A 16,087-nucleotide genomic window follows, 5' to 3' on the forward strand; every position below is an offset into this window, starting at 1 on the left:
CACATAATATCATTATAGATTCTGTATAGACTTGTCTCAGTGCCTGAACTGAACCAGGGAAATAATGACTACCGTAATAGTGACTGTGAAAGTAATGTCCCATCTCATACACTAAAAAAAACATATTTGTTGTTTTTCAACACAAAATATATTAATGGAAATACATTTGAACAAAACATGCTAACTTATTGATATATCTTGTGTTGACAAATAACACAAATATGTTTTCCAAAGTAGACACACACAAACTGGCACATCCTTTTTTAGAGTGTATAGTTTCGAATAACTGTTATATTATAATGCATTGTAATTATTTATTTACCTGCAGTGTTTTACTAATATCTGAAGCACCAGTACTTTTGAGTGACGTCTTTTTCACTGCGTTTTTTTTTTTTTTCATAATTTGCCAAGATGTTACAATATCACAAATGTTACATTTAATTTCACTTTTTTTTTTTAATTCATCATTTTGGCTGTTGATTGTGAAAAACACGTCTTTCATCCCGTTGCAATACTCGAGCATGACTCATGGAATTTTCACCGATCACATTCTCCTCATTCTTCTCCATGTTATTTCTCTTTCATCTTAATCCTTTGGGCAATGCAATTTCATTTTCACTGCCACAGCGCCAAAGACGACGAGCAATCATCCAGGATGTTGAGATGAGAAAAGTCAAGCGTGTAAGGAAAAAGGTGGCGATGTTTGGGTCAGTCGTTTGATCACTGCCTAGATACATTTTCTAATATTAGAACGTTTCCTTGATTTGCCCGGCTTCTCTGCTGACTCGGGAGCACATGGCCCGGGCAGCAGCCAATGGCAGCGCAGGATTAGCTTTCCCTCTCTCTAGCAACAGTGAGTTACTTGCTGCCTATTCATTAATTATTTTCCTGTGGTCTCCCCCTCTGCCATTTGGACACTGCTGATAGCAAAGTGCTCCGTCTCTCTCTCTCTCTCTCTCTCTCTCTCTCTCTCTCTCTCTCTCTCTCTCTCTCTGTTTTTCCCCACTTCTTTCACTCGTTCTCTCTTCTCTGACTGAATAAAAACTCTTCAAAGAGGGATGGATGCAGTGAGGGAGAGCTTGCCAGCTGCTGCCCTGGATAGCGAGCGACTCCTCCAACACTATCAGACCAGACGACTGTGACAGAGATGATTCTTCTCTCACCGCGTACGAGTTGTTGCCGCAACACTTTTTCTGCTCCACAACAACACCGCAAAAACGGGGAGGCGCGCCGCTGAACCAAAGTGGCCATGATGGCACGTTGCTTCTTTTTCGACTTCTTCGTCTTCCTCCTCCCATTTTTTCCCTCTTTTCAGCAGCACAGACGCTGTGACTATAAACAAATAAAAAATGGCAAGTGGAAAAACGACTGGACTTTTTCGCTGGGCGAGGAGGAGGAGGAGGACGGGGGTGGTGTTGTCAGTTGGAGGCAGGATTCTGTGTGTGTGTGTGTGTGTGTGGGGGGGGGGGGGGGTTGAAGAGCAGGTGGAGAGAGAGAGGGAGGGAGGGAGGTTGGGTGGAGGGAGGTTGGGGGGGGGGGGGGGGGTTATGGTGGTGTGAGCACTGTGGTCTGTGGTTGGGTATGCCAGTGCCACGTGTCTCGCCTGGCACCTCTCGGCTTCTCCACTCAGAGGATGTTGGACCGAGAGTCTGGCTCAGCCTGTCCGGCTTCTCTCGCAACCAAAAGTGGGGTGAGTGTTGCACTCTGCTGCTGCTGCTGCCGCTGCTGCTGCTGCTGCTGCAGCCTGTTATTATATCACGATAACTCTGAAAATCTTTTTGCAAAAAACGTTGCTATATTTCTAAACTCGCCAAGGTTTCGCAGTGAATGTTTGTTGCGCTTTCCGAAATGTCGTGGGGGGGGGATAATCTCGACTAGATAAGAGAGGATGATCTCGACTAAGGTTCGAATGCATGCAGTCCTGCATTCAAAGATGCGGCACCGAGGTTTCGGTTACATTTTTTTGGACTCTTGTTTAATTTTATTTGAGCTCCGGCGATGCATCTCTCGAAACATAACTCCACTAATGAAGGGATTGGAAATGATTGCACAACATCGGGCCTCACAAACCGGGCCTATGCTTATTTTGATCTGGACGTTTCCACAAATGGCCCCATATAGCTCCTTGTATCCTGATAGAAGTCCAGCAGCACTTCCATCCACTTTTCTGTCCCTTTCACCTTCTCGCTCTGCCTCTCGTGTCCTCACTGCCATCCCTTCATCCAGTCCAGAGAGGTGAACAGAACCACTGTCGCTGCTTTCTCCACAGACCACAGATACAGAACTTCATCTGAAAACCCTAATCTCTCCCTCGGTCTCTCTCTCTCTCTCTCTCTCTCTCTCTCTCTCTCTCTCCCTCTCTCTCTCTCTCTCTCTCCCTCTCTCTCTCGGTCTCTCTCTCTCTCCCTCTCTCTCTCGGTCTCTCTCTGTCTCTGCCTCTCTCTCTCTGTCTCTCTCTCTCTTTCTCTCAGCACAGTTGCCATTTTGAAATTGAACTTAGTAGCTTTTTTTTTTATTTTGTTTCCTCACTCACTCGAGTCTCAGATGGCAAAGGAAAAGGTACATGGTTTTTCTGTATTTTGCTTTGCGTCTAAAAGCCCAGTGCTTTGAGACCTTAAATGAAGGATTTTTTTTCGACTGGTGTCTCTCTTGAATTCGATGAAGTGTATTTGCTAGAAACCCATTACGTCAATGTAACGGCTCTTTTTGAAATTGTTATCTTCTCGATTTTATTATACAGTAATAATTAGGATCATCTTATGCGTGCCGTTTTATCGGGCCTTACATCTTTGTCATCTTTATCAGAGAATATTACCAATAAGGGTCCACGGATGACCTTTTTGCCGTCTATAATAGATACCATGCTAAAGTCAAACGTGTGAATTTGTGCATGGGAAACATTTGCTTTGAAGTGGGAGTTTATAATATTGTTCCCAGCTTTGGAACAGTTTTGTTACAATGTATCTACTTTGAGAGATGTATCTACTTTCAGAGAATGCACCCCCCAAAACATTGACGAGGGAACACAGCAGAGCCTTTTCCTCTCGTACAGAGAGGAAAGGGAACTGTGGGAACTGTTGCAAAATTCTGCTCGCTCCACAGCCGTATTGCGGATCTTCGCGTTCTTTGCGTGCTCCTTCTACGAACACGTTTCCCCCTCCCCTCCCCCCCCGCGACGCTTTTTGCCTGAATTCGTTGAGATGCTGCTAATCGTGCTAAGGCGCTGTGTAAGTTGAAGGGACATTTGATTTCCCCGTGAAAGTTCCTGTTCCTGTGGAAACAGTGATGCGTCAGTTCAGGCTGTGTGTGTGTGTGTGTGTGTGTGTGTGTGTGTGTGTGTGTGTGTGTGAATGTAGAATGGAGGGAATGGAGGCTCCTGACCAGGGACCCAGTCTGCTGTGGGTTATGACGCAGCAGCATCATCTCATCCCTTTATCCCATCCCAACACTGCACAAACGCATGGAGATGCCGCAGTTCGCCATTTTCAAACCGCTGCTTGAAGCTTCGCCTCACATAGATACGCGCCGCTTCGCGTATTATGTGTATTTATCGAACCGCAAAACGCCTTTAATGACAATAATAGTTTTGTTTTGTTTTGTTTTTGTTACAATTTTCGTCATTATTATGACCTTTCAGACTTATTTGAAATCATTTTCCTTTTTCTCTCTCTCTCTCTCTTTTTTGTGGGTTGCTTTCTGTCTTTATGCAGGTTGCTCATAATCCCTGTCCAGAACATGTGGGAGCGTGAGAGAAGCGAAGAGGATTAAACACCTTCCCACTCGGGGCCACTCGTCCTCCAATCGGACCTCTTGGTTTGGACCGTGGAGAGCCGACGACGCAGGGCCCTCGGCTGGCCAGTCTTCTCCAAGGCTTCTCCTCCAGCAGCCAGCCAGCAGGTTCCTGCCGCTTGAAGGAGCATGTTGCCAACGCTCTCCCTCTGCTCCATCATTTGGCTGAACCGGGGGATCAAGCTGAGGAAAGTGCTCCAGTCCACCAACAACACCGGGCAGGTCTGAGACCGCTGCCGGCCCGGCCCGCCCGCAGCAGACGTGACGGCAGCAGCGCGCCACCTCGTCTTGTTTTGGAAATGCTTCTAAGCTTTGGGTGACTCCCCCTTCCCCTGGCCCCGCCCCCCCCACCCCACCCCCTCAAGCCACTGTACCTCCACCGCCACTCCCCCCAGATTCAAATCGATCAGCAACTCTTTTTCAGTCTCGGAGAGGGGGAATTTTTTGTATTGCATCGGGGACCCAGGGTCCACCATCAATCCTCTTTTCGACGGCCATTTTGATTTTTTTTGCTTACTTTCAAAATGGCGGCGGAGGGTTTCCAGTACCGCGCCCTCTACGCATTCACCAAGGACCAGGAGGAGGACTTGGACCTGCAGCCTGGAGACCTGCTGACGGTCAGCAAGGCGTCTCTGCTGTCCATGGAGAGCTACCAGGAGGGCTGTGTGGAGCAGCCTGAGCGCCTGGGCTGGCTCCTGGGCTACAACGAGCGCACCAAGCAGAGAGGGGACTTCCCAGGGACGTACGTCGAGTACGTCGGCCCTGTTAAGATGGCCCTCCACTCCAGCCAAACCAGGTCGCAGCGACCCCTCCCTGCCGCTCCCAGACCAGATTCGCCACAAGGTAAGGGACCTGAAATACATTGGTTCTAGTGCGTCATGCCACGCCATTTGTGTCAGTAGTATTTGACATGTTGTGGCCACCATTTTGGTAATGCAAGGTAGACAGATATGCTCATTGTACAATTCTATTCCAAATTTGAAGCTGGACTTAAGAAGTTAGATTGAGAGTTGGAATGAAATTTGTCGTTGACAAAGCAAGTCGGCGGTTAGCGTACTTCTTTCTCTCTCGATATACGAGGAGTAAATGAACAAGAGAGAAAGGCCATCTTTGGGATGTTGTTGATGAATTCTGTTAACCATGTCATCAAATTGTTGCTTTAACTGACACAATAATTTATCCAACTCTACTACTGTAATTATTGTGTCTTTTTCAATGAAACCTCAGAATATCTTTTTATATATTTGTATTTTATATGTGTCCATCGTTTTTCTTTTGAATATTTATACTGCACTTAGTAAGTGTTAAGTAAGTAAACAGTTAATACGTTGTAACCAATGCCCTCATATTTTCTGGTATGAATATGGATCATTACTTTAGTCTTGTGGAGTTTTTTCTTTTTTTTCTTTTGGCATAACACATTTCTAGATCCCCCCCAAACAGGTTGCAGTTATATATTTTTGTTGACATAGTTCCGAGCTAGTTCAGAAGCAGACCGTGTATATTATACACAAATATATCATATTATATATATTATGGCCAACAGCTATTGGTTGGAAACGTTATGAAAATTTAATATCACGATTATAGTGACTAGAATTATCACGGTTATCAGTGTTATTATATCGATATTGTTAAAATGTGCTGAAAATGTTAAAAAAGTACTGATACACTCACTGAAATCATTTCACCAAGGCTGCGCGCCTGCGTCTGTGAGACTGTTACTAATTTTGGTTGATGATGGATGGACACAGTATTTAGTGTTTTTCAAAGTGTTTAATCACGGTTTTAATGATAATTAAAATTTGAAACGTAATACTAACTGTCAGGAATGTTATCACGGTTTATCATTAAAGCGGTAATCGTTTCATCCCTACTTGGTAGTTGCTGTAGTTGCTGAGCTGTGCTCCTCCTGGTCAGACAGCCACCTTGGTTAGTTTTGATAGGGCTCTCACGTTTGTCAGTGGCTGCAAACTGACCTGCTTAATCGATACTTAACACACGTCATCATAAGCCTTAAAGTCGAACTAAACCCGTTCATCACGTGCGTCTGAGTCCGTTTCAGACTGAAAACATAATTTGTCTGAGATGACAGGTTGAGAGGCGGGTCATAGTATCATGTCGATGATTTTATTTGACAATTCTGGGGACTGGATTGGGCTTTGGCCAATCCTGTCGTGTTCGGCCTCCAAATCGAGTGGGATTCAGCGTGTTGTGGCGCTCCCCTCGGGAAGAGCCTGCTGACGCGAGGTTAGTGGCTGAGTGGAGCTCAGCGAGCCGCAGGCAGCCAGCTGCCTTCGTGTTGCCGAGCGGAGAGTGCAGCCCGTCGGCCTGGAATCTCCGAGGTGCGACCCCTGACAACCAAGCTGTCGGAGGCGCGCGCCTTTATCGCTATAGATGTAAATAATATTCCTGGAATGCGCGTTTTGACGAGCCAGTTACATTTTTTTGCATTCTTAGACATTACCGTTTTTGTTTTTTGTTCATGTTTCATACAATTGGCCAAGTTAGTATCTAGTTTATGGGATAGGAATTCTGCCAGATGACAGGTACTAGGCACCATTTTCTCTTTCTTTTGGAAGAGAAAATTATCCTGAAATGAAGATTTGATTGACAGCTGCATGTCGTGATATGATTGGTTGAAATGGGATAGAAATTTGATAGTACTAGGTGATGTCAGCAAACTGTAGATTACTGTTATCAATGAAATCTTGAAAAATGAACTTTTGATGTGAAAAAGTGTGAAAAACTAAAGAAATTAGATTTTTGTTAATTTTTTTTGCATACATTATTAAATAGGTGCACTGCATACCCAGGTATTTGAACTAAAAGAAAAGAAAAGTCATTTTTGGGTTCAGCTCGACTTTAAGGGGAAAACATGCCATGTCAAAGCCCTCGCTGTAGGGCTACGCAGCTGGCATGCAGCTCCCCGAAAATGTGACTCGACGACGTAGCTGACGTGAACAGTGCAAGTATTATATAACGTAGATGGTGAGATAACAGGAGAGAGTGACAGCTATTACCAAGTATATATGCACTACACTCTCTCCTTGGGCTAACTTCTAGTCATTGAAATCCTAGTGAAATCACATAATTTACTCCAGTGTTTCCCCTATCATTCTACAGGCCTGGCGGGCCCGCCAGGCCAGATTCCCCCCCTGCTCTCCCCAAAATTTCAAATAAACCTTTACAACACGTTCTCACTCCGACCACGTAGCATATTGACGCTTTGTCCCGTCCCTTATGCGCCACTTGTTACTAACATGGTACCCTTGAGCGACCCATGAAACGACTTGGGCTTTCCGACTAAACTCAATGCAAACCCATAGAAGTCAACTTTGACGCTTATGGCAACTGCTCCCCCATCAGCCTAACTGCTCGCCCATTAGTCAACTGCTCACCATTAGCGTCTGGGGGGAGGTTAGGTTTAGGCGTGGGAGGTGGGAGAGGTTAGGTTTAGGGTCTGGGGGAGGTTAGGTTTAGGCATGGGGTGGGAGAGGTTAGGGTTAGGGTTAGGGTCTGGGAGAGGTTAGGTTTAGGCATGGGGTGGGAGAGGTTAGGTTTAGGGTTAGGGTCTGGGAGAGGTTAGCTCCTCCAGACCCTAATGGGCGAGCAGTTGACTAATGGTGGAGCAGTTAGGCTAATAGGGGAGCAGTTGCCATAAGCGTCAAAGATGACTTCCATGGGTTTGCATTGAGTTTAGTCGGAAAGCCCAAGTCGTTTCATGTGTCGCTCAAGGGTACCATGTTAGTAACAAGCGACGCACAAGGGACAGGACAAAGCGTCAATATGCGACGCGCTCAGAGTGAGAACGGGTTGACCTTTATGGCATATTATTACAATACAACAATACTGGTGTTGACAGTAATAGAAGATGTCAAATCATTCAAAACAATAAGCATTTTGCTTTTAGGAGCATCGTGCCAGCGTGCGGCGCTGTTCCAAAACGTGTCAACGTGTGTCGTTGCCTGGAATACGCACATCCCACAATACAACTGTTCGCATCGCATCCCATAATAGTATGATGATATTTGGGATGCCATTGCGAAACATAGATGCGAACAGGTTAGCTAAAAGTTTAGGGCCCCCACCGCAACGGTGGGGGGCCGTTTCGAAATCCCTCCAGGCCTGAATTTTTTTTTCTAGGGGAAACACTGTTAACTCATTTAGCAGAGGACTCCCCTGCGACCCCCTCGTCAAGCTGGTGTTCACATATATAGGTCTAGCTGCCGTCGGCAAGTAGGGACGCTCCAAGTGGAGGCCGACGGTCGTTGTAGCACGTTTCCAGCTTTTTACGTCTTTGCAAAATGCAGCTAACCAAATTCTCTCTAGTGAATAATGAAGGGCTAATCCAGTTACTGCCAGGACTCCTCTACACATCTCTGATCTTTACACCCAACATTAGCATGTGTCCCGGGCAGCCAAAGTGCATCTGGAGAGGGCTTATCTGCACAAAAATGCACGCCTCTCTCCTGCAGTGTGGTTTGTTCTTGACCCTTGACTCAACTCTACTGTTTTGATGGGAAAAGGGAGAGCTTGGGGGACAACAGGCAGGGCACTTTAACTACAATGCTACCGTGTGCTGCGATGACTAGGTTTTCAGAATTTCACGGAAAATGTCGTTTTCCCCCCCCCGACACTGAAAAGATAAACTGCCAAATATATATTTTTCCTTCTTTCTATTGAGGTTTTCTCAAAGGTTGATGTTTAGTCTTGTTTCTTTGAATGGTTCATCAATGTTCAGGATTTTTTTTTTTTTTTTACTTCGAGATAAGTTCTCTGTTCTCTCCTCTCACCTCTCTCCGCGTTCGCCGTGACTTGGGGGGAACATAGACACGATTGATATTAATTCATGATGGTAAGAGCCAACCACCGCAGTATCTTCCAACTCAAACATACACTTGGCACGGGGTAGGGCCTAGCCGAGCAAGCTCAGCTTTAAGAAGAAAAAAAAAACGTTGATTTGTTACCAAAGTTCCCTCTCGACTCCCGAGATTTCTCTCATTTTCTCTCTTCATTTGCACTCCCCTTGCTTTCGGCGTCGTCGGCTGTATTTATTGCTTCCTTGTATAGATGCCAGAGCAGTAGGTTCACTGGGCCAAAACAGATAAATAAAAAAGTGATCTATCGCGCTGCTTATGTGATTTGTACTGGGATGAAACCATACATTCCTCCCCTGTCAAAAGTCATATTCTGTATAAATCCCCGGTGCATTCGATGACAGATGGGCTAAGTACCACTCTGAGCACGTAGGCTGTGAACTCTGAATTACCTCTGCTGGAGGCCATTGCCTATTCATCGTGTACAACAAAGTACACTGGGCCTCATTCAAATTCGTCCGTTTGAATTTGCTTCCCACTAATTTTTTTTTCTTCTTTTTTGGTGAGAAGAAGTCCTGAAATGCAAGAAATATATTAGCTCTAATAGAAGCACAGATTTCCCCACAAACCCACGGCTTTCATGTCTGTCGCACGATCAAATGGGATTAGTCAGTGCCTGAGAGAGCAAGAACAGGCATCAGTATTAGGGCCTAGTGTTCTCTCCACCAGGGGCAGGTGAGGGGGACTCCAGGCTCCTCAGGAGTTTGACAGACAGTGAGACAGAGGCAGGTGAGGGGGAGGGACTCCAGGCTCCTCAGAGGTTGACAGACAGTGAGACAGAGGCAGGTGAGGGGGAGGGACTCCAGGCTCCTCATAGTTTGACAGACAGTGAGACAGAGGCAGGTGAGGGGGAGGGACTCCAGGCTCCTCAGAGTTTGACAGACAGTGAGACAGAGGCAGGTGAGGGGGACTCCAGGCTCCTCAGAGTTTGACAGACAGTGAGACAGAGGCAGGTGAGGGGGACTCCAGGCTCCTCAGGAGTTTGACAGACAGTGAGACAGAGGCAGGTGAGGGGGACTCCAGGCTCCTCAGAGTTTGACAGACAGTGAGACAGAGGCAGGTGAGGGGGACTCCAGGCTCCTCAGAGTTTGACAGACAGTGAGACAGAGGCAGGTGAGGGGGACTCCAGGCCCCTCAGAGTTTGACAGACAGTGAGACAGAGGCAGGTGAGGGGGACTCCAGGCTCCTCAGAGTTTGACAGACAGTGAGACAGAGGCAGGTGAGGGGGACTCCAGGCTCCTCAGGAGTTTGACAGACAGTGAGACAGAGGCAGGTGAGGGGGAGGGACTCCAGGCTCCTCAGAGTTTGACAGACAGTGGGACAGAGGCAGGTGAGGAGGAGGGACTCCAGGCCCCTCAGGAGTTTGACAGACAGTGGGACAGAGGCAGGTGAGGGGGAGGGACTCCAGGCCCCTCAGGAGTTTGACAGACAGTGAGACAGAGGCAGGTGAGGGGGAGGGACTCCAGGCTCCTCAGGAGTTTGACAGACAGTGAGACAGAGGCAGGTGAGGGGGACTCCAGGCTCCTCAGGAGTTTGACAGACAGTGAGACAGAGGCAGGTGAGGGGGAGGGACTCCAGTGTCCTTAGTGTTTGACAGACAGTGGGACAGAGGCAGGTGAGGGGGAGGGACTCCAGGCTCCTCAGGGTTTGACAGACAGTGAGACAGAGGCAGGTGAGGAGGAGGGACTCCAGGCTCCTCAGAGTTTGACAGACAGTGGGACAAAGGCAGGTGAGGGGGAGGGACTCCAGGCTCCTCAGAGTTTGACAGACAGTGAGACAGAGGCAGGTGAGGGGGAGGGACTCCAGGCTCCTCAGAGGTTGACAGACAGTGAGACAGAGGCAGGTGAGGGGGAGGGACTCCAGGCTCCTCATAGTTTGACAGACAGTGAGACAGAGGCAGGTGAGGGGGAGGGACTCCAGGCCCCTCAGAGTTTGACAGACAGTGAGACAGAGGCAGGTGAGGGGGAGGGACTCCAGGCTCCTCAGAGTTTGACAGACAGTGAGACAGAGGCAGGTGAGGGGGAGAGACTCCAGGCTCCTCAGAGTTTGACAGACAGTGAGACAGAGGCAGGTGAGGGGGAGGGACTCCAGGCTCCTCAGAGTTTGACAGACAGTGAGACAGAGGCAGGTGAGGGGGAGGGACTCCAGGCTCCTCAGAGTTTGACAGACAGTGAGACAGAGGCAGGTGAGGGGGAGGGACTCCAGGCTCCTCAGGAGTTTGACAGACAGTGAGACAGAGGCAGGTGAGGGGGAGGGACTCCAGGCTCCTCAGAGTTTGACAGACAGTGAGACAAACCAGTCGGGCAGCAGGCGTTTGTCTCCATGATTTGGATGGACGGCGGCAGTGGAACCAAGTGAAGCACAGCAAGAGAGAGAGAGAGAGAGAGAGGAGGGGGGTGGGAGACGGCAGGGTAATGGCTGAAGGAGAGCTTGGCTTACCACCAAGAGTGCATTGTAGATTAGAAATGGGTAGGCCCAGATTTTTACAAATATCATCTTCATTTCCCTGCAGGAATAGAGGCCCTGGTCGTTGTCTGAATAGAGCTATTGTTAGTGTGGCCCATTTACTATTCCCCGAGATGGTAACATTTGGCATCCCCGAGATGGTAACATTTGGCATCTGGGGGGGGGGGGGGGGGGGGGGGGCATGGTGGAACTAGTGGTTAGGAAGGTTGACCAAGGTTGCAGGTAGTGTCCTTTAACGTCCGTCCCGGCCCTCAACACGTCGCTCAACTTAGAAGAAGAAAATTGGCTGATAGAGTTCAGTATGGATTCATTCAGCTTACCTGTATGTATACCGTAACCTACGGTATCTTTTAGAATTTAGAACACCCAACTTTCATAGCTGTTTGTTTACTTCCAGAAAAAAAGGTTCAACATTCCAGCAAGTCAAATCCTGCAATTTGAAGGTGATGGTTTTCACCAGTAGCAGATGAAGTGCAACCCAGCAGATGTATTGGTGGCTAGTCAATAATGTCTAATATTTTCTGCTTCATAAAATTGCTTCAGAGTAGGAGGGCTCACTCCAGATAGGTTGAAGTCACCTCATACAGTATTTATTGTGAATAATATCCAGTATCCACCAATAGAGATTGATGGTTGGACGTACGCCACTCAGGCCCGCCAGTGCAAGACTGCAGCATGTCACACATGAACGTCATGCGTAGACTACGTATGCGTGTCAGTTGTATGTGCAAAGACATACATTCCTTATTACTCTGTGTAATATTGCGATGAAGCGCTTTGATTTCCAACTGCCAATCAAATACTGCGTCACTACTAGTTGTTTCGTTATCGAAGTTGACACGGTCGGCAGTTTTCTCGTTTAGACTTCCCTGGTTTGTTTCGCCCTGCATTCAATACAACGTGGGTTCCACGCTGAAATACAGTTTTATGGAACATGTTTTCTGGTGAACTAGAGTAATAATTCATAATGCATTTAGCTTTGTTAGGACTTGGATTGAGAATAGGGCTGTGCAATAAAAACGATACGCCAATATATATCGCCATATTCTTTCCCGCAATGTTCAGTGTGACACAATAAGAATACTTTTTATTTCAGTGCGTTCAGTAAGACACAAACAGTAGGTTTGACTAAATTTTTGTCTACTAAGTTATAAATACAAAGTGGTGTACATATTATTACACTACCTGTGGGTGATACACAGCAAGTTGTATTTTCAGCTCTATTTTTTATTTTCAGTAAATTATGTAAAAAATATATCGCAATATGTATTGTATCGCAACGTATCGTGATACAATCGTATCGTGACCCATGTATCGTGATGCGTATTGTACTGTATCATGAGGTCCTTGCCAATACCCAGCCCTAATTGAGAGCTGTAAATACACTTTATGGCAATCAAGCCAGCACAAAGATTGTGAATAAAAATCAGTTCCATTCCCCTGACAGAGACGCAACACTTTTCTCTACTTGTGGCGCAGCAGAAATAATTCTCCAAACCCTTCTTCTTCTTCTTCTTCTTCTTCTTCTTCTTCTTCTTCTTCTTCTTCTTCTTCTTCTTCTTCTTCTTCTTCTTCTTCTTCTTCTTCTTCTTCTTCTTCTTCTTCTTCTCCTCCTCCTCCTCCTCCTCCTCCTCCTCCTCCTCCTCCTCCTCCTCCTCCTCCTCCTCCCTCCTTGCCTGCTTTCCTCTCCCTGGCCTCACTTTTACTGCCTGCTGAAGTGAACCATGGCTTGGCATTTTTGCAAACTCCTCCCTTCTCCCTCTCTCTCTCTCTCTCCCTCCCCTCATTTGCTCTCTCTCTCTCTCCCTTCTCCCTCTCTCTCGCCCTCCCTCCCTCATTTGCTCTCTCTTCTCTCTCTCTCCCCTTCTCTCTCTCTCTCTCTCCATCCCTCCCTCCCTCATTTGCTCTCTCTCTCTCTCCCTCTCTCCCTCGCTCTCCCTCCCTCCCTCCCTCTCTCCTCTCTGCTTCTCTCCCTGATTCACATACACGTCTGATAGTGTCTCAGGGCAGCTATAAACCATGTAGCGGGGCCAGTTCTCAGAAAGGAGAGGCCTCCTCTCCTCTCACTCTCTCCAGTCCGCTCCCTGCGCCTTACCAGGAAAACACTTTCAAAGAACCCATGGAGGGGGGTGGGCGAGAGAGAGAGAGACAGAGAGAGAGAGAGAGTGTGTGTGTGTGTGTGTGTGTGTGTGTGTGTGTGTGTATGTGTGTGAGAGAGAGAGAGAGAGACAGAGAGAGAGAGAAAAGATATGGAGAGGGCGAAAACTAAGGGAGGGGAGGGGGGGGGGCGGGCTGCACTGTAAGCCTAGGCCACGCTAGCCAACTGCAAATATAGGAACCAGCTGTATTTGGTTTCTGTTCTAACTGTTGCATTATTCTCTGGGAGTTCAGTAAATGTAGCATGATACAGTTCACGGGGCCGTACACATTCAAACGTGTCTCTCTGTGCCAGAGCAGTAGATGAAAAACCATTTAGGAGTGAAGTGTTTTCCTACAAGATTAGCTGATGAAGAAGAAAGCCAGAAGGAGAATAAAAGTGAAGTTATGCACAGTCGACGCACTGTTGACAACGAGGGAATGCTGCTATCACAAGTCCTGTTCGTTTCTTCACAGTGTCTCATTCACAGTCGACTATTCAGGCCGGCGAGTGGGTGCCAGAGCTTTTGAATTCTGATAGCAGTGAACTCGTACGAGGATAACTAGCCCGACTTTCAAGTTGAGTCATCCTCAGACCATCTCGCCCCAGGTTTTATACAGTATATGCGCACAAACACGCTGTAATTTGTTGTTGAACCCAGATTGAACCAGAATGACATCATTCTACTGATTGTATAACATGGAAATGGGGAGAAGGTGTCGGCTATTGAAATCTCTGAAAAAGATCGAGGCCATCTGCATTCAGACGAGCACTAACAGCCTCGCTGAGAGACTTTTCGTGGAAAAAACAAGATTCTTCACAACTCCAAAACAAAAATCAAAACAGACTTGGAAGCCAATATCCATGCTGGATACAGTGTGGACATTGTACGGCCGATCACACCCACATTTTCTAGACTTGTCCCATTACAAAGAGCTTTTGGTCTGGTGGTCGTTATGTCATCTCTACAATATTAGGTTTCAAAATTGAATGGACTTGTCTCTTTATACTTACCGTATGTAATATAAGCATAGAAATTAATAATCATAATATTGTTACACCCGGCCCTCCTCATCCTACATTTTATTGTGTGCATCTGAATGACCTCATGTTTACTGCTTCATAAAAAGGAAAAAAGTTGTTTTCAGAAAAAAAAGTTTATTATTGTTATATAACTGGCTGCCTCTCCTCGACAAATCTACAGTATCCCATGGTATTTCATGTGCTCCATTTCAATGCAGACTTCTTTTAAAAATGGAGAATCAGATTGCGTTAAACACGTCTCTATCATGGCCCGCTATTACAAGATGTATTTAAGATGTGGATGACTGAAGAGATGGCGTGTGTTTGACGGGACGTCAGCAGCTGATCTGAACACGTGTGTGACGTGTTTGAAGTATGTTGTGACACAGGAGAGGACAGTGGTGCTGCTCATGATGCATGGCCCTAGCTACATAGTTGGGATGCAGTGAAAACATGTCAAGCTGAAACCTGACCGGCATCGCACACGCGGTCCGGTCGCACACACACACCATTCGGGAGCCACACACCGACTGCCCATGTCACCCGCTGTGCATTCGGAGCACATGCATGGTTCAAAAGATGGTATATTGGTTTTCATTTGGTTTTATTTTTATTTGGACTCAAATAGATGCATTTTGGGAAATCAAATACCGCCTGAAGAAATAACGCAGATATAGAATGGTCTGAAAATCTCTGGTTGGGGGAGTTTTCAAGTTGCTGTAGGACTTCAGACACAAAGGGGATTGAATATGGCTTTGCAAGAATATAACAAGCCTCAATTTGCAATAGCTGCGAGCACGTAGCACGTACGCACACATGCTATATCCACGCACACCCCGCTGCACCAAAACGCAGGATGGAAGCGGCAGGGCGGGTTGAAAAGTTATTATAATACTTTTGAGTCGATCCATTTGTTTTGGAAAAGTCTAATGACCTTTATTCATTGTTGGATTTAATATTGTGGAATATTATGAACCAGGTAATTAATGCTATGATTACCAAATAATTGATGTCTTAGTAGGAGCTAGCTACAGGCAGTGGGGCCTTGCAAAGTGCCACGGACCCCCATTTGAGAACCACTGGCCTATAGTACAGATTTGATTTATAATTATGTAGCTTCGCACATGTGCAGTTGAGCAATTGTGGAGCAATTCTGCGCCGCGCGGAACCCCTCTCTGCATTATTATAGTAACGTTAGTGAGATATCCTTTTTTGCCTTGTATTTATATCCAAATTTTGATGTTTTGTCTGCGTTTTGCTAGTTGTATTATTTCTGTACTGTAAGAAAAAAGAGCTCTGATATCAGACTCAGTATCGGTATCGGCAGATATCCAAATTCAGGTATCGGAATCGGATAGGAAGTGAAAAAAGTGACTCCGTGCAGATATAAAAGTCACAGTATTGTCTCAGACAAAAGAGTGACAGGTTTTTACCGCAATTTGTCATCATAACTGGTGGAGGTTTGAGCTGAATGGCATACCCAAATGGCACTGCTCTATGTGACATTCACTTAAAATAAATACATGACTAAGTGTTGGAGCCCTGTGGAGTTGAATTGAGGACATTTCCAAGGCTCAGTCTTATGAATGAATTCACATCGGAGTAACTTCAGTGCAGAACTCTGAGAGCCAGAATGCAGGGGAGCCAGCTAGCTCTTACATAAGCATACTGATGGAGAAGATACAGAGCAAATATTTTTGCTTCACATAACTTTGCTTCGTACAATCTCCTTCTGCTCGGCCGCTGTGGGCATTGGACTGATCAAGTTAGTCACTGCGACCCCACAAAGACT

The 16,087-nt window shown here is 46.5% G+C and overlaps 1 protein-coding gene across 1 annotated transcript in view; it reads left to right on the forward strand.

Annotated features, from left to right (window-relative positions):
- Window positions 1-4,313: 4,313 nt before the first annotated feature.
- The window catches only part of pik3r2 (phosphoinositide-3-kinase, regulatory subunit 2 (beta)), a gene marked incomplete at both ends in the record, with an annotated part of 30,070 nt that continues 18,296 nt past the window's right edge, over window positions 4,314-16,087 (forward strand). The window contains one exon of the mRNA XM_083659162.1: window positions 4,314-4,632. Coding sequence (XP_083515288.1) covers window positions 4,314-4,632 — 319 coding nt within the window. The remainder of the gene's footprint in view (window positions 4,633-16,087) is intronic.

This window comes from Poromitra crassiceps, assembly GCF_964638095.1.
Source record: "Poromitra crassiceps genome assembly, chromosome: 23".
NCBI lineage: Eukaryota > Metazoa > Chordata > Actinopteri > Beryciformes > Melamphaidae > Poromitra > Poromitra crassiceps.